The 20,254-nt window shown below is 38.2% G+C and overlaps 1 protein-coding gene across 1 annotated transcript in view; it reads left to right on the forward strand.

The window, feature by feature from the left end:
* The first annotated feature begins 4,650 nt into the window (after window positions 1-4,650).
* Window positions 4,651-20,254, forward strand: part of LOC124594763 (glutamate dehydrogenase 2, mitochondrial-like) — a 72,840-nt gene continuing 57,236 nt past the window's right edge. Inside the window, exon 1 of the mRNA XM_047133153.1 lies at window positions 4,651-5,038. Coding sequence (XP_046989109.1) covers window positions 4,651-5,038 — 388 coding nt within the window. The remainder of the gene's footprint in view (window positions 5,039-20,254) is intronic.

Genomic DNA, 20,254 nt, shown 5'->3' on the forward strand with positions numbered 1-20,254 from the left:
ATCGATATGTAGTAACTGTGGCTCTATCTTTGGGGCAACATTGTCACCGGACGAGGTGGCCGAGCGGTTCGAGACGCTATAGTCTGGGATCGCGCGACCGCTATGGTCGCAGGATCGAATCCTGCCTCGGGCATGGATGTGTGTGATGTCCTTAGGTTAGTTAGGTTTAAGTAGTTCTGAGTTCTAGGGGACTGATGACCTCAGAAGTAAGTCCCATAGTGCTCAAAGCCATTTGAGCAACGTCGTCGTTGTCAGTGGGCAGTTCAGTTGGGGACTCAGGATGAGCGAGGTCCGCGCAGTGCGAGAAAACATTGTGATCGTTGATGGCACACATGGACTGCCAGATCGAAGGCCTGTGGCCATGAGGGTGCACGTCCGAGTTGAAAACTGGCTCCTGCAAGCCTTAAGTTGAGTGCTTTTGGATTCAAGTAGAGAAACCTCCACCATTGTGAGATCTTGCATTTCTCCAGCGACTTGAGTTCGTGTTGCTGCTCGTAGTGTTGCCGAGGTGAAGAACAGCGAGTGGAGTGCTTGCGGAAGGCGGATCTCATTGGCTTTCCTGGACTTCATTACTATTTATTGCGTTCAGTTTGTTACTATTTGTTATTCTGGCACCCTCTTGTCTCTGCATCGAAAACAAATGTAATCAATTTGTATCGTCTTCCGAAAGAAATCATTACATACAAGTTCAAGATATATGGATACAAGACAATTTATAATGGACCTGTCACGTGAAGCAACTTGGAAAAAAAACTTTCAAAGGCTTATTATGCATACTACCATTCATTACTTCGGTACGGGCTGGTCTTCTGGAAAAGCTTAGCCACTCGCACAAAACCCTTTAGGGTGCAGAAAAGGGCAGTCAGGGCTGTCTGCAACCTAAAACTACCGGAAACATGTAGACCACATTTCATACAGCTGAAAATAATGACTCTCCAAGCCTTTACATATATTACCGGTAGTGTATCCTATTCGGAGGTGAGTATCTTGTAAACAGTACTGGACATCTATAGTAAAATAGGCATTTCCATAGTCACAGCACAAGAAATATCACTAATATCCCCATGCCTCAGAGTAGAATAATATTGTATCAGGAAAGTGTTTCACAGATAAATTAATAAGCAGCTTACCTAGTGAGTTAAAACTGGAGCGACATAAGAATAAATTTAAATATAACCTTAGCAATTCCTGATGGGACACTGTTTTTATTCAGTGCAAGAATCTTTACAGTAAATTATGAAGAGAATCCTTGTAAACTGAAAATATAATTATGGCTAAATCCAAGTTGTGTTATTTTTGTTACTTGCAATTTCTAATTCTTATCTGTAAAATGAATCTTCTCTCTCTCTCTCTCTCGCTCTCTCTCTTTGTCTTCTTCTTTCTCAAATTTGACTTGTCCTATATTCAGTACACTATTTAAGTACGTAATGAATCAAATGGACCAAATAAATGAAATTAGATTCAGCAATTCTCATTGACTACCATGTACTATCACCCGATTCGCAATGGCGAACATCAAAAGCTGTCGACATAATTGTAGGATATTCAGCAGTACTACAAGTAGCAGCTGAGTATTCCCCATAAAGTCACATACCATAAATCTACGAAACTACCGGCATTTTAACAAAAGGATCCAAAACGCTTCAGCATCAAACAGAAAAGAAACAGAATAAAATAAAGCGATTAACTGAAAAAGTAAATAACGATTCCAAATGATTTTAAATTATTTACCTTTCAGTTACAACCAATATTTTCCTATTCCGAACATCCTACCCAAAATTTAAATTTCCATTGATCGAGAGTATTCTTGTAATAGTATCTCAAAAACGATGTTAAATTTCATCAGTAACATGCAAAAATGAAAACTAAAAAACAAAAACAATATGACGCAAATTGCCATCCCACTTTCAAAATGAAAACTAAGTTTTCCTTTCGGGACATTACCAACATTTTCCACAAAATTTCCAAAAATAAGTAAAAAATGTGTCGATTTTCTGGTAAGTATTTCTGCCACACGTAGCCTGCTCATCGAAATGATACTGTAATTGCGACATTCGCTGCTTCCCTCACCCATTGGTACTTTTCGCTGACTCCCCTCCCCCCCTCCAACCTCCCAGTATCCTCCTGTTGTTTTAACATAAGCCTCACTCTTTTTATTTCTAAATTCGATGGACTGGTTAGTTGTTAAGTGCTTATCCCATGCCTCATGTAGACATTTGTATCTAGCCTCGCGCGCGCCTACTGTACTAAAGTATTTGTGGGGAGGGGGTTTTGGAGGAAGGGAGACAGCTCAAGAGACTGCGAGGGGGGTGTAAATGGGAGATCCTCTTTAAAAATTGAAAAAATTAAGACCTAAAACTATTTTTAGGAGCATTCTGGATGCCTCAGACGCTGTATTTCAACTAGTTGGCGTGCTAATTTATGCCTGGATTAAAACGTATTTTGTGATTACCGAATACAAAAAAGTTATACATTAACATTTAAATTTATCGATAGTATTTGTACAATTATTACGTATTAAAACAATTGACAAATCGCTATAAACCAGACGTTTGGCTACAATGTTGTGGTAAAATTGACTAAACTGGAATACATTTTTAATAAATATTATCTTATCATAGTTCCAATATTTATTAAGACTCAGTGATTGTCGCGTGGTGTTCATTCTCTAACCGTCTGCCTCCTGACCACCCCTCCGACAGACTTGCAACAAAACCGAGCAGATTCGTGCTTATCTACCCTCCGCTTCACCACCCGTAGTCGTAACAACACGTTTCGTTAAAACTTGGAACTTTGCCTATTTAGAGAATAATAGAAATGGATTTGATTTACTGACACGTTAGTAAATCCTATAAACTATTAATTCATTACTGCAGAAGAGCTTTAACTAGTGCAATTAAGGTAGGATGCATTCGTTCAGCATTGCCTCCTATTTTCCATTAATTTAAAAACAATGCCAGGACAAGTATTATTGCCAGAAACAAATACCCCAACACCCTACGTCCCAGATCATCATGCCCTATACCACCCTGCTTCTTGTCAAATTTTGTTTCATTTATATTAGTGGTAACGCTCTGTTTCCAATTTTGTACTTCCCCTAAGAAATTGGCCGGCCGTAGTGGCCGTGCGGTTCTAGGCGCTGCAGTCTGGAACCGAGCGACCGCTGCGGTCGCAGGTTCGAATCCTGCCTCAGGCATGGATGTGTATGCTGTCCTTAGGTTAGTTAGGTTTAATTAGTTCTAAGTTCTAGGTGACTGATGAGCTCAGAAGTTAAGTCGCATAGTGCTCAGAGCCCTTTGAACCAACCTAAGAAATTAAGAACACACTTCCCGTCTTTGTCTCTGTTTGTATCAGTCTCAGTTTCATGAACAGCAGATGACACAAGACTCTCCAGAAACAAAAGCTTGGCAACAAAATATTTTTCGTAATTAGCCTTGACTTGCCAAACCACGTATCTCGACGAACAGATCGCCATACATGATCTTTACTGCAGCACTATATGAAATAGTCGCGAGTACGATTCTCGCTAACGTTAACCAACTTCATGTCAAGTACACTCCCGCTGAATTTACAATGATTTGATTTACAGTACGGTAACTTTCTTTACAAAATTAATACTGGTGCTAGGATCCCTACGCTTGTCAGCCAGTTTCAACATAGTAAAACGCACGTGAGTAATTTAACTTCCATTTCCACGCTCTTCAAAATTACCGTACCTGGAACAGAATTTGAACCAGCAACGGCCTCCGAATTGCACTACTAACAGAACTAATAAATAACCAAATATCAGAATTTCTGCGGATGCATAAAATATAGTATCTTATTTCTAACACACAGCAGATATTAAAGAATTAATTTCCCCCGTAGTTTCTCATTAAACCAACTTAAATATGGCAGTACACATCATATGACACATCAAAAAGTGATGTATTGTACAACAGCCCTTACAGTACTGTATGTCATTGATCAAAGCCAGCGACTACTCTCGCGCTCACATATCTGCTTACAATAAAGTAACGAGACGCCTTTCTGTATTTGAAATACTAGCGCGAACGAGATTATGACATCAAAAATGAGGCGAAGGAAACAGCAAGTAACGTATCTTAGCTGTTGACCGACATGCTGTTGTAGCCTCAAAATTTCGAAAGTTGTGACCTCAATTTTTCAAGTGACTCATTAAATTGACCTTTCATTTGTCTTGCACTGGACGTACCTAATATTTTGGCCGCCGTCTCTTTTACCTATATTTTAAAAGTAGATCTCAAACACTTGCTGCCATTCCCAAATCGATGTTTATGCAAATTGACGAGCGAAATACACCGTTCAGGCGCGCGAACTGCGGTACAGTCATCCGATTTATAAAATGACAATCTTCGCCGATCAGCCGATTATAGTCGGCGGACTGACCGAAACAATCGTTCAGGTGCGCCTTCATTTATAATTCAATATTGTTTTGTTCTTAATGTCTTGGCCTTCTCCAATGACATCAGCGACGAAATTGCAAGGAGCAACGACTTGTATTTAGTAGTATCTTGTATTGTTGAAAATTATGTTGACTGTCTACTGTTCACTAAATAAATTAGTTGCTCACATCTTGTGATGTAAAACATAATTTTCAATAGAATAAAGCGTCACATTAACCCAGGAACAATGCTTCATCTCATTAGACGCACTAAACATTTATTCCCACTGCAGAAGAGGTACTTATGCAGGAGTCCCCTGGCATATTATGGAACGAATCTGAGTGCGTTAAACGAGTCAGTCCTAGAGGAAGTTAATCCATCATTTACAGAGATGATTGATTACTTTTTTAAGAAAGCCGTTATTCAAGTCAGACCAAGGCTTTGTGACATATTAAGAGAGAAGAAACTAGAAGAAGACGCCATACCCAACAGAATTGACGGAATATTACAGACAATGCGGGCGACCGAAAGAATCCTTCGCATTTACTTCCCTTTTCGCAGAGATGACGGGTCGTATGAAATGATGGAGACGTATACTGTGCACCACAGTCAGCACAGGTTGCCGGTAAAAGGAGGTAAGGCTTCCGCTTCAACCAATTCACGCTTTTCGTAGGATGTCGTGTTGAAGTAATTAGATGACACTTAAGTAATCTAATTCTGCAGATTCTAAAATACCATAACAAGGTTTTGAACATAAGTAACGATCTGAATTTTGTAACGGTTGTTTAGAATGTATCATCGTCGAAGCAGTTTTGACGAAGCAGTTTTGATGTAGTCAAACTGCTTTTTATATTATATTAAACGAACATCTGTTTGGAGCGATATTACTGTAGTGTGTCTTGTTTACAGTAGTATTCTGACTGCATTAGGGGTGTTGCGCAGGGAAGCTATGTATGCCTCTTTGATATGGTATTGGGTATAACTGTAACACTAAGAAGCATTTATAGTAATGTTAAACGCTTGAATTAAACGGAATGGATTATTAATTTTTTATATGTCTGGCAGGTCTAACTTTAAACTGAATTCTCGGTCAGTGTTTGACAGAACATGACAATAATATAAAAAAGGAAACACTTTCTTGGCGTTCTGCATGTATGAATTATTGTCGGTCCATTGGATCACCTGATGTTGACCCAAGAAGCCGTAATCGCGAACGCATTTACGGGGTCTTAGGTCATCATAAGGTGACTTGACAATGGTCGAATAGGTTCGTGATTAGATTAATAGTTGCAGAATGTGAGGAAAGTGTTTCCCTTTCGTTGATATTAAACTGACTCTATCGTTGACGGTCATGTATGGTCGCTGTTAAAATCATGTCTTATATGCTCAGCATAGGAAATGAGGGTCGGTAACTGGAATCCGCCAAACAATGTATCTGTTTGCAGCTTATTAATCTTTATTTGAGCGCACTACATTGAACAATGTAGGGTAGCCTGGTGTTATTTTCAGAGAAAAAGTAACTTTTGCGATAATTCTGATGCCGGTACGATTTTTTAAATAATTTCACATGACTAACCATTATCTGGTGAAAATATCACACATGTATTTCACGTAAGATATTATATAAAATGGCATCTAGAAATTTCCCACTGGTCGGCACGTCATAAAGGAAAAGGAGAATATGCGGCACCGTGGCTTCGTGGATTACGTTGTTGATAGACTCGTTATCAACGTAACAGATGACGGTTCCAGAACTGAAATGTATTTCCCGGATTCGGATAAGGAAGGAGCTAAGAGATTACCACACGACTGACTAATTAATACAGTGGCTTCAGTATTCAACAATGCGGTGAAATTCCTGCATCACACATAGCTCGCTCAGAAAAATTACCCAAAGTTCAGGATTTTCATCACTGTTGTTTGTAATTACTAATTGCCGTGTTAGGTGAGAACGAGAGCATTTTATTCTTTCTTTCTGGTCGCATTAGAAGCACGCGGTAGTGCTGGAGTTTTGCCGCATATTATGTCATTCTCTTTACAAATTAAATGACATTCGAAGCCATATTGTTTCTCTGCTCGTCTCTTTTGCATCTGAACTGCAGTGCTCACTTCATTACAAGTTAGTTGAACAAGCTGGCTGACCAGTGCGTTACATGCGCCGGTAAAGCTACTATCCCGCATTATCCCTCAGTCTATGTGCATGTAACAGCGTACAACGTATCCTTATTCTTATGATGAACACTCAATGATATTGTAATTGGTCCAAGAATGCATAACGCACAGACGTAATGGTAAACAGTGCTCTTAAAAGTGTAATTGAGTGGTTTGTGTACATGGCCTCTCAATTTCAATAAGATGCAACATATTCAGTCCTGCACATCCAGGTCTACTACACCAATGATATTTCTTTCCTCGCTCGGAAATAACACATTAGGGTATGGAAACTTCTAAATCTTTAGGTGTCCATATCGATGAGAATTTAAACTGGAAAAACACATTTTAGAAATTCTGAAACAACTTGTCGCACTTTCACTTAGAATCATAGCAAATCGTGGGGAAAACAAATCAGTAAGTTAACATTTTGCATATTTTCATTTAGTAATAATAATAATAATCATAATCATTTAACAGTTCTAGCTTCCCGGGTACTGGTAATGAGTCTCTTCCACTTCGTCCTGTCCCAATACACCTGTTCACGGAGAACATCATCCACTGTACATTCTCTGGTCACTAGATCAACTTTAATCAAGTCCATCCATCAGGTTTGAGCTCTTCCTTGAGCTCTTTTCCGATCCACCTGTCTTTCCAAATTTATTTTGGCTGTTCCAGTTGGCTCCATTCTCATCACATGCCCATACCATCGAAGCCTAGATGTGTCAATTTGACCTAACATGGATGTCTTTATTCCAGCTTCTTTCCTCACCTCCTCATTCCTTAACTTGTCCATCTTACTTGTTGGTAGAATTCACATCCTTTTTGCATTTATGACCAAATTATCACTGGAGATTACACGGCAAGGAAAACTGTTCACACACTCTAGTTGGTGGTCACCTAGTTTTACACTTGCTGGTTGTCCATCTCTGTTGACTACCACCACCGCTGTCTTTGTCTTGCTGATGTTGAGGATATATATCTGGAACTGATATTTCCATTCATCGAGTCTGATCTGTACTTCCTCATCAGTTTCACCCCATATCATGATGTTATCAGCAAAGGCAGATGCGTTCAGTTCACCTTCTCCTTGACATTCTTCATTTTAGTATCCATAATGGTGATGAATAGTAGTGGCGACAGTGCACTTCCTTGCTGAACTCCACTCTTGGTCTCAAACCATGATGATCGTCCTTCCCCAATTTGTACACAGCTACTACAGTCTTTGTTTATCATTGAATTTTTCTTATTAGTCCTTCAGGCACATTTTTTTCCTCAGGAATTCCCAGGTTTTGTCTCTTATAACACTATCATAGGCTTTTTCTGTATCCAGGAATACAATGACCAGGTTCTTGCCTTTCTCCCAGTACTTTTCTATGAACATGCGGGTGCTAAAAATTTGATCTATTTTGATCTGTTACTTCTGAAGTCATATTGTTCCTCCTCCAGCTGTGGTTCTGGGATAGTTGTCAGTCTCTTTTCAATGATCTTCTCAAGTATTTTCAACCCATGAGACAAAAGGGTTATTCCTCTATAGTTGGTGCGTTTACGCCTGCTACCTTTCTTAAACAGAGGAATTATTACACCCTTGCCCCAATTCACAGGTATTTTCTTATCTGCCCTTAAGGCACTGAGTACTTGGTGCAGCCATTGTATGCCTTGGATACCTGTTACTTTTATCATGTCTATGTTCACTTCATCTGCACCAGAAGATTTTCCTTTAGGCATAGATTTTAAGGTTACTTCTGTTTAGGTGATGGGAGTGGCCTCATTGTATGTGTGGATTTCCAGTTTTGTATTTGGTTCTTCAACTGTTTCTGTCCAGGTGATGGGAGTTTCCTCATTGTAAGTGTGGATTTCCAGTTCTGTATTTGGTTCTTCAACTGATCTATTTAATAGGTGATCAAAATAGTTTTTCAGGACTTCTCTCATGTCACTTTCTGTCTTAACCAGATTCATTCAGTAATGTCAAATGGAATTATGTTCTGGCGTAATTCATCTCTAAAAAAGAAGTTCTTCATAGCTCAGTGATATGTTATAAGAATATTATGTGGTGCTCACCCACGATTATCTCACAGACAGCAGTTTAAGGAACTGGGCATTCTGTCGACAACTTTACAGTGTATTTATTCCCTCAGGAGGTTTGGTGTAAATATTCTGCTGCAGATCAAAAGGAACAATGATGTACATAATTACAATACTAGAAGAAAAATTATACTCATTACTCCACATTAAGGTTGTCTTTAGTAAAAAGTGAGGTGCACAATGCTGCCGCCAAAATGTTTGATCACTTACACATTGATATAAAATGTTTGACAGACAGCAAATTAAAATTTGAAGACAAATTGAGAAAGTTTATCCTTGACAATGCCTTCTGTTCCATAGAAGAATTTGAATTATTGTAATGTGTAAAAGGTGGTGGGTGAGAATAACTAACTCATATCTGCATACTTTAAAAAAATAAAAAAAAAAAACAGTATAAAAGTTCAAGATGAAGCCATATTTACAAATCAAATTAGCTATATGATGTAAAATGACTTGTTTCACGTCATTACAATTTATCATGCAAAATTATCCAGGTCCATGGAGCATGAAATTAACTAAGTAGCTTTTATAGTCGAAAGAGTTCATGGGGTGAACAGCCAAATGTCCAATGGGCATAATATTTCGGCAAGTGGCCATGTTGCCATCATCAGGTGCACTGATGAACTGACTGCCAAGGTGCTGGCGCTGGGCTTTTTGTCTCCTCCCATCCTCCAGGTGTTCCCAACGCAGTCTGCACCTGGGCGTGGAGCATCCAGCATCCTTTCTGTTCGCAGTCCGAACCCAGGGGTGCATGCTGGTGGCATCCTCTTACTATTTCTGCCTGTTCTCAAACTCAGTTCATGATGAAACGTCTTCTTTCTCCTTTTAATCAGATTCAGAGCAGGTTCCCAGGCCTTACTAAGGATGTAACCACTATTTCGATTGATCAGCGGTTCCAGTACTCGAATATTGATAGATTCTTTAATGACACAGTCCCAGTATTTGGAAGTCTGTGTCAGAACCTTTGTCTGATTGTAATTCATTCTGCGTCATTCCAAGAGGCAGTGTTCAGCAACCACCAACTTGTTAGGCTGCTGCAGTCTGGTGTGGCACTGATGTTCTTGGCAACAATCTTCGATAGTATGCACCATCTGACCTATGCAAATCAAGCTACATTCGCAGGGACTCTGGATTTCCGTAGTCCTAGCTCATCCTTTACATTACTGAGCAGTGCCTGTGTCTTAATTGGTGGGCGGAAGACAGTCTTCACTTGATGTTTTTGAAGAATTCGACTTATCTTAGCCAGGTTTCAGACAAGAGGACTGTGTGAAAGGTTTTGGTGATGGAGAAGAAGGCACACATCTTCATAGTGTCTGGAGAAGGATCAGACGTTGCAGTGCACAATCAATAGGTCATACGAGGGAAATTTGAAAAGTCTGTGCAAAAATGAAAACTACTTATGTGGTTGGGGTAAACCTTTTTTATTTTTCGACATAGTCTCCTTTTAGACTTACATACACTTCATCCAACGCTGTTCTAATTTGTTGATCCTTTCTGAATAATAGGAATTGTCCAAGTCTGCAAAATAGCTATTAGTTGCTGCAATCACCTCCTCGTTTGAATAAAATCTCTGTCCCGCCAGCCATTTCTTCAAATTGGGGCACAAATAGTAGTCCAAGGGCGACAAGTCTGCAGAATAGGGAGGATGTGAAATGAGTTGGAATCCTATTTCCATTAATTTTACGACCACAACTGCTGAGGTTCATATATTTTATGTGCTTAAGACTTTTGGTTTGAGGTCTGTTTGGATAAATTCACTGGCACTACCTCCACTCTTAACTTGCCCATTAGCCTTAAGAACCATTTATACCAGACATGAAGAAGTTTGAATTATGTATCTGGATTTAGCCAGGTTTCAGACAAGAGAATCGTGTGAAAGGTTTTGGTAATGGGAAAGAAGGCACATTTCTTCATAGTGTGTGGAGGTCATACAAGGGGCGTTTGAAAAGTCCGTGCAAAAATAAAAACTACTTACGTGTTTGGGGTAAACCTTTTTTATTTTTCGACATAATCTCCTTTTAGACTTATACACTTTATCCAACGCTGTTCTGATTTGTTGATCCCTTCTGAATAATAGGAATTGTCCAAGTATGCAAAGTAGCTATTAGTTGCTGCAATCACCTCTTCGTTTGAATAAAATCTTTGTCCTGCCAGCCATTTCTTCAAATTGGAGCTGGTGCATTGTTGCCATGGAAAATGACTTTTTTGCAGTCCAATCTCAGGCGTTTTTCTTGCAGCTCGGTTTTCAAATGGTACAATAATGATGAATAAGTGATGAAACAACGTTTAAAGTCCTGGGGATTCTTCCTGAACAGCTGCAAACCATCCTTGCAACACTTCACACGATTCCGTTTTTGGTCAAGTGTGAGCAATCGCAGAACCCATCTTGCAGATAGCTTTCCATGTCAAAATGTTTATGCAAAATATTATGTACCCATTCATTCGAGATGCCCACAGCACTAGCAATCTCACAAACCTTAACTCTTCTGTCATCCATCCCCATATCATGGATTTTATCAATGATTTCTGGAGTCGTAACCTCCACAAGGTGTCCAGAACGTTCAGCATCACTTGCGCCCATATGGCCACTCCGAAAATTTTGAAACCACTTTTAAACTGTTCTAATTGAAGTGCAGAGTCACCGTAATGTTTATCAAGCTTCTCTTTAGTCTCCTGAGGCATTTTGCCTTTCATAAAGTAATGTTTAATCACCATATGAAATTCTTCTTCGTCCACTTTTTGACAATCACTCGACTTCCTTGATTCACACGAATGCCAAACACAAAGAAATAGACCAATGTGACAGAAACGTGGTGTGCATTCTTTCCAAAGATGCTACTAACTAAACATGACCTCTCGGACTTTGCATGGACTTTTCAAATGCCCCTTGTACATGTACTTCCAGATGGCTTGCAGCAGTTAGTTTGATGTACTTATCCCTGTGTGAGATAAGCACCATTGTCCAACATTTTGAACAGCCAGAAATGTTTATCAATTGCAGGAGCTGGAAGGATACAGTCATATACGACGTGCATGTAGTTTTGTGATACAGCAAGTTTAAAGTTCCATGGAAATCTATAATTTTTAAGACAAAATAGAATCCTCCTTTGTACTCTAAAAGATAATTTAATACCTTGTAAAATGCAAAGTGAAATACTCCTCTCTTTATGCTATGTAACACTAAATTTAGAGTCATAGAGTCATTCTAATATATATAACAGATCACTCAGACTAATAAATTTTGTATTGAGTTTGTTATGTCAGTGAAGTTCCTCTGTTTCATCATTGTTCTCATTATTTCTAGTACATGATCAATAGAATTATTGATATGCTGTGGGTATGTGCATTAATCAGGAGTGACTTTTTATATTTTATTGGCAGCTGAATAGGTTTGGTTCAGCAGCTTTTCCTTTTCTCCTAATATGAGTATCCACTGATGTGAGGAAACCTATGTCTGAATAGCAGTGCTTTACACTTAATGAATGGGAACTACAGATGTGAATAGGATAGGTTTTGAGATTAATGTTTTAAGATTATTCAAACTCCTGAAGCCTTCTCTTTCCATTTTGAGCACAATAAAATCTTTTAGACTTGGAAATTTCTGTGCATTCATCTGGTGTGTAGAAGTGTATACTCTGTCAGTTTCTTGCATACACTTCAATGCTACAAAAATTGTGATCGCAAGAGAGTCTTGTCTGACCTACCATAAGGAAAAGTAATGCTGGACAGCTTCAAATCTTTTACTAGCCACAAGCTTTCCAAAGCAATAAAAGCCCAATTCTTGGCCTTATTCTTTGCAGATATCTGTGTTTATGTGGAGATGTTGTTGTTGAGGGTTAGTTACCTACAAGTATTTTTCCAAGTGGCACCCATCTCTCTGAACTCTTCCCTCCTCCTTTCTCACTTTACACAAACATATATCCCATATTTGATCCATTATGATACTGTTGTTAAATAGCCATAATTTCCTCTTGTAAAATGCCAGCCAAGCTATTAGTTTAGGTTTGGAGAACTTTTTTGCATAAACATTGTAATTACTTGATGCTCTTTTGGCTTCTCTTTAGCTAGAGTAGTTAAAGACACAGTCATATTTAGCCCACTGTCATCTTCTGAGATGGATTTCACATTTTTGCTTCTTTTTGTATTTATTGACTTTTCTGTCAGTTCTTAGTAGAATTAATTATACATTATGAATGAAAAAATACATGACACTAATGTAACATTCTGCAATATTTATTATTTTTACAAACCAGTTTTCAGCCATTACTTCATCATGTACAAAAATAAATGTGTGAGGCTGTGAAATTGTTGTGGGATCAAAGATCTTAAAATAGTCTAACTACAGAGTATCTCATTATGTTTCCAAAGATGACAATTGTTAATGTTTGATTTAAGACTAATATGAAGTACATTATTTAAATAAGAGTGAGATGTAAAAATATTTGGCTTAGATAAAATGTGATGCATAAATATTGAGCTATACAACAAATTACAATGATTGTTCTGAGAGGAAAAATATTTATTATAAGTTAAACAATGTGTAGTAAAATTAGGTAACATTTTTCAAGGGGAGAATGAAAAACATAATTTAGACCTGAAAGGTCAAATATTACTAATTGATACAATATAATAAGTGTGACTAAACAGGTAAATGAAACAACTTAATTTTTTTCCAATAACATCTGCTGCACGTAATTCTGGGTTGTTCTTTGCCATCAGAAATGTATCACATTTGGAATAAGTGTCGGTTTCTGGCAGTCTGAAGCCCATGTTAAATTTGGTTACAAAAGTTTCTCTTATTTTACTTTCAGATACAGTAAGAACATACTTTTCTTTGCAGCATTATGAGTATGTATCCCAAAATAAGGATGCAATTGTAAAAACACATTCCATATACACTTAATTCAAGTTCTGTTGCCCTCTGTAATGAATAACTGCTATATTTTGTGTGGAATTGAGAAATCTCTAATGCCTTGTATAGCTCCACCTTGAAATATATGTTGTATTTTCCACATTTACCTGAAAGAAAAAAAAATGAGTTTATACTTAGTTCCTAACACAAATATTTCAAGCGTATTGTATTTGTCACAAATGGATAACTTATAGTACATTGTAACATTTAAACCTCTTCTATCTTCTTTTTTAACTGTGAAACCATTGTTTATTAACTTTTGTGAATATCATTCTTCTCAGCTATTTCTGTGAGCCATGAACCCTTAGGAAAGCTTTCTTCCACATAACTTAATGACACCTAAAAATATAACAACCCTATATGACACGCGATATTGCAGTGCCTGTTTTATTCTAAATTTTGATGCAATGTTCCATCAGACACGCATGCATGTCCATTATAGAGATGATGGTTGCCCATAATTGCAACTGCAAATACATTTCATGAATTTCATCTATATGATGTGTTTTTGGTAGTCTTTTTTGGATAGCTGTGAAGGAAAGTAAGATAAAATATAATATATTTATATGGTGTTAATCCATTCTTCTTTAAAGAATTGAAGCAGATCTCCACTTTCTCAGAACCGTTTTCAGGCTTGGATCTAGGGTAGGGCAAACCGGGCTATCTGCCTTGGGCAGCAATTTTAGGGTGTGCCAAATTCATGTTCTTGAAAGGGGGGGGGGGGAAGTTTCACGGAGCACCTAGCATCCAGTGTATGTTGGTCTATTTATTGATTATTCATTATGTTTTTGAAGCTCATCCCTATTGATTTTTGAATGTATCCTAAAGTTGCTTCATTGGTTTACGGGCATCGTGTTCAATGATGTTGAGGAAACTGCACAATATTTCAATGAGACAGCTGCTCGTCTTCTTCAGTTGCTTACTGATGTGTTCACCAATATTTATGCTGAATTGCTATAAAAGTGCAGGCGCCAAGGGTTGCACCTATAATGTCATTGTAGATGAATCATAGAGCACAGTGACATCCAGTGCCCCTACGTGGAAGTGGATAGAAGGATCTTTGTCTGTCCCTAATTCAAGCTGTGTCTGGTGTCAAGACAGTGTTTAGCCACAGCAGACTTTTCTGGCTGACCCAGTCTGGTATGATGTCTATGTTCAACACATCTATCCTTAACAGTGTGACAAGCAGTGTATGATTCCCTACACTGGCATGGAATTTTATATATTCCTGGTCTCTTTAGAAATAGATCATCTTTAACAGACCCCAGCATAGTTTGCACTCGCACTGGAGAGTGCAAGACAAATTGTATTTTATGTTTTTTGAACAGCCTGCCAATCTTAATGGACACACCACCAGCATACAGTAGAAAAACCATCCTTGTGGCATTCTCTGTTTCTTCTGGCTGTTCTTGAGCTTTAGTGCATGCAGGTTTAAATGCACCATGGATCTGTTTATCAGAGTACCCGTTTCATACAAACACAGAGCGAAGATGGATAAGCTCTGCTGATAAGCTTCTTGCATCTGAGAGAATTCTAGCCCTATGAACAAGAGTCCACAATATGCCACTGCATTGAGATGGGCGATGGCAGCTTGTAGTTCATAGATATAGGTTAGTGTCAGTTGGCTTGCGAAACACACTGACCCAAGGAACCATCTTCTTTTCTCTGGACCAAGACATCAAGAAACAGGGGGTCTCCATTTTTCTTCAATTCCATGGTGAAGCAAACGCTTGTATGGAGGGAGTTAAGATGTTACAGAAATGCAGGAAACATTGCTGCTCTATGTGACCAAAGTACAAAGGTGTCTTCAGGAACACTTAGGTTTCAACACCACTGGCTAAGTGCTTTTTCCTTGAAGTCTTCCATAAAAAGGTTAGTTACTACAGGAGACACAGGGCTTCCCAAAGCAACACAGTCAGTCTGCTCAAAATATCGTTTGTTAAACAAAAAGTAAGTTGAGGTAAACACATGTTTGAATAGATGTATGATGTCCTCCTCCAACCTAGTTCCCATAAATTGTAATGAATCCACCAAAGGTACTTGTGTGAACAAAGAGATCACTTCAAAACTCACAAATATGTCAGCTGGTTCAAGGGGCAAAGTCCTCAGTCGTTGTATAACATCTTCTGAGTTTCGAATGTGATGTTCACATTTTTCTAACAATGGGCTTAGAAGAGAAGCCAGATGTTTGGCCAGGGAATATGCTGGGGCTCCTACATTGCTCATGATGGGGTGAAGAGGAACCTCTTCCTTATGGATCCTAGTAGCCCTTAAAGTCATGGTGGAACTGGCGCTTGTACTCTTAAGCTTTTTTTAGGATCTTCAGCAAACTGGCTGGATTTGTCTTCTGTTGAACTGCGTCAGTTGGATCCTTCTGGAGTATACTGAGTCCTGCAGTTATTTTGCTGAAATAAGATGTTGCAGGCAAAAGAATAGTAGCATTTCCCGTGTCAGCAGGTAACATCACTATTTATGTGTCTTCTCTTAAGGAATGGAGAACTTGCCTTTCTTCAGTGTTGATGTTCTACTTTGGTCCAAGCATCATTGTTAAAACCCTGCAAACCTCTTGCCTTATTTCCTCAGGAGTCTCACTTGGAAGTTTCAGAATACCTTGCTCAATTGCACTGATAAAATCCTTAATAGGTAAGGTCTTTAGAGTGGGCACAAAATTTAGCCCCTTTTCCAAAACCAATATCGCAGCACCATTCTGTTGTTTATCTGAGAAATTAAACACAGTACGTCTACATGGTTTATGTTTTTGTGATGATTGGCGTGTAAGGTGATGCAACTTCAACATTTGATGCACCACGGGCTGCTGCCACGCCCAGTCCAAAAGTGACCACATAGCACTGTCTACCTCCTGCGAGGAATCCGCTGACAGACATGACAAGATATTCAGTTGTAGTGAGAGCAAGCTCTTGGAGACTCTGTCTGATTATCGCCTAGTATAATGGATTCTTTCTTCACCAGTGCCATGCTGGCTCATTGTTTGATACTCTTGGCGGCCACAGAGTCTACATAATGAGTGAACTTCACAAATGTTGGTATAGTTTGCTGGTCCTGTCAACCCAGTAAAAGCGCAAGAGAGCACAACAGTCTGTTTCTCTTTAGTGGAGTTTATCAAACTCACATACTTTGTTGACTATCTCCTCCCCATAGAGGTACCAGGTGTGCTGTTTAAGACTTTCCTGACATAGTAACTGCTTCTTTGGTTCACGGGCGTCACGTTACATAATGTGGTGGAGGCAGCACAATATTTCAATGAGACAGCTGCTCATCTTCAGATGCTTACTGATCTGATGCTGCAATGACTCACCAATATATATGCTGCCTCACTGGAAAAACACAGGCACAAAGGGTTGACGCTATAACGTCATCGTACATGAATCATAGAGCACAGCGACATCCAGTGCCTCCTGCTGGACAAATGGGCCAGGGGATTCTCATTTGTGGTGCAGGAAAAATCTGCAACCTACGAGCTGGCATCATGCATCTCAACAAAATGGCGTGTTGCAGACTCATTCATAGGGCAAGAATTATCTCAGATGCAGGGAGCTTATCAGCAGAGCTTAACCATCTTCACTCTGTGTTTGTACAAAATGGGTACTCTGATAAACAGATCCATAATGCATTTAGACATGCACGCACTATAGTTCAAGAACAGCCAGAAGAAACAGTGAACTCCATGATGATGATCTTTCTACCATATGTTGGTAGCATGTCCTTTAAGATTGGCAGCTTGTTCAAAAAACATCAAATCAAATGTGTCGTCTGCCCTCCACTGCAAGTGCAAACTATGCTGGGTTCTGTTAAAGATGATCTAGGTATAAGGAGACCAGTGATATATAAAATCCCTTGCCTGTTTGCAAGTAATACATTGGCCAGACGTGTCGCACTGTCAAGGATAGATGTGCTGAACATAGACATCATACTAGACTGGGTCAGCCAGAAAAGTCTGCTTTGACTAAACACTGTCTTGAAATGGGACCAGTACGAACTACAGAGAGACAAAGATCCTTCCATCTGCTTCCATGCACTGGGACTCCGTCATTAAAGAAGCAGTTGAAATTCATATAAGTAACAACCTTATCAATAGAGACATGAGATTTCAACTCAGCAAGGCATGGAACCAGCACTGGTGGTACTAAGGCATCATCAGCTGCAGACAAACAAATCTGAGGTAATACAGGCAGAGAATCAAAGTCCGCACACTTAAACAGGGGGCCTGCATGTGTGCAGGGCTGCTACATGTGGAAACACTTTTTCCCACGTCGCAAATGAGAAGCCCATAGCTATGCCTATTTTCACTCATTGCTTGCATATGGCATCATATTTTGGGGTAATTCATCACTGAGGAATAAAGTATTTATTGCACAAAAGGGTGTAATCAGAACAATAGCTGGAGTCCACCCAAGATCACCCTGCATACATTTATTTAAGGATCTAGGGATATTCACAGTAGCTTCTCAGTATATACACTCTCTTATGAAATTTGTTATTAACAACCAAACCCAATTCAAAAGCAATAGCAGTGTGCATAACTACAATACTAGGAGAAAGCATGATCTTCACTATTCAAGATTAAATCTAACTTTGGCACAGAAAGGGGTGAATTATACTGCCACTAAAGTCTTTGGTCACTTACCAAATAGTATCAAAAGTCTGACAGATAACCAACAAGTATATTTAAGAAGAAATTAAAAGAATTTCTGAATGACAACTCCTTCTACTCCACAGAGAAATTTTTAGATATAAATTAAGAAAAAAAACAAACAAACAAAAAATTAAAAAAAAACAAAAATAAAAAAGTTGTTATATTAACTTAATTATGTTGTTAAATTAACCTAATTATATCATGTATTGGAAAATTTGACTCGTTCCACATCATTACAGAATATCGTATTCATGATCCATGAAACTAGTATTAATCTAATCTAATCTAATCATTTATCTGGCTGTGCTCTATGATTCATTTATGATGATGTTATGGCCTCAATCTTTGGTGCCTACACATTTATAATGAGTCAGCCAATAAATTGGCAAGTCATTGCAGCAACACATCAGTAAGCACCTGAGAATGAGGAGCAGCTGTCTCGTCAAAATATTGTGCAACTTCCACAACATTATCCAATGTGACACCTGTGAACAAATGAAGTAGTTACTGCATTGGGAAAGTCTTAAACAGCACACATTCTGAGTTGTTTCCTGAACAAAACATAAGTTGATTTTTGAATGGTACAGTACATAATGTACATGATGTCTCTGCCAGGGGAACCCCTGCAGCATCAAGAAATGAAAAACTTTACCACAAACAAAAGGGGACGGGGCTGAGCTGAATAAATCTGAATGGGTGAATACCAATTGCTGTTTGTTTATGTGGTTGATCGGGGGTGTGAATGATAAGTGCTGTTATAATTATTAGCAAAATAATGGACTCAGACTACCAGAGTGGAAATAAGTGACTAACAGGAATAACAGGCAAGTAAGATTACATATTATTTTCTTGGGATATCCAAGAAAATGAAATTTTGACAGAAAATTTTTGCCAGATCACTACACTACTAAGGGCCAGTCATACAGTCCCTGGTTAGCAGCTGCTAAGCTCTATTCTTGGAATGTCTTGGAAAACGCATTGTATGAACCCGTAATGATGCCTAACAGAAGAATAAACATGGGATAACTGAACCGATGATTCTGGCAGGGTTAGTGAAGTTAACCGGAGAATAAGACTTGATAATGGCTGGAATAGTTACAGAATTAGTGATCACAAGATTTTTTGTTAGAATGATGAAAGTGAAGACATGGAGACATCTCACAGATTATATGACAGAATATGGCAATTCAAAATTTATATCAAAATTTCATGCTAGTACTACTTTTTGATCTTATGCTTGAGGAATGGGTGTATATGACTGAAAAGTGAAACTGTTTCCTAACATAAAACTTTTTGCTTGTAATGGGCTTAATAGGCATTTGATATTGGTGCTTCATGAAGTATATTCTGTCGCGTTATTTATGTAAATGAGGTAGATAAAAATAGCTATTTGCTCCAAAACAGTCTCACTTATTTGGCTTGCGTTACAGTTGTTGCAATCTTAGAAAGGCCTATTTTGTTCTGCCTAGCAGACAGTGACAAAATAGACATAATCAAATTGAGAAACCACAACAGTCTTGGATACTGTTCACATTAATAGCTTTTTCAGTATTATACAATGGGGTCATTCCATATGAAATCAACCAATAAAAAATAAAGTTTACACCCAATTCCTTAGATTTTCATGAAATTTGGCTCAAATGGTTCTAATACCATCCTGACAACACCTGCAAATTTTTTTTGCTGTATCTCTTATAGTTTTTTTTATAAATTTTTAAAGTTTTTATGTTTTGTGTTTTCCGAACCTTTGGAAATGGTAAATTTAATTTGTATTCAAAACTTTAAAATTGCTTGTCTTAAAAACTCTTTTAGATAACATCATGAATTTTTGCAGCAAGTTTATTTATTATACATATTTGAAGATAAAAATGATACTATTAAAATATATTAATGTTTTCTATGAAAAAAATGTATTTTTTTTCTTTTTTTTTAAATGGATGTTTTGTTTTATAAGAATTGCAATATCTAGAGTCTCAGACCTGATAGAATGCTCAAATTTGTTTTAATTTACTCTTAAACATATAGGCTACTTGATAAAAGAAAAATAAT

This window comes from Schistocerca americana, chromosome 1 (assembly GCF_021461395.2).
Source record: "Schistocerca americana isolate TAMUIC-IGC-003095 chromosome 1, iqSchAmer2.1, whole genome shotgun sequence".
In the NCBI taxonomy this organism is placed as follows: Eukaryota; Metazoa; Arthropoda; class Insecta; order Orthoptera; family Acrididae; genus Schistocerca; species Schistocerca americana.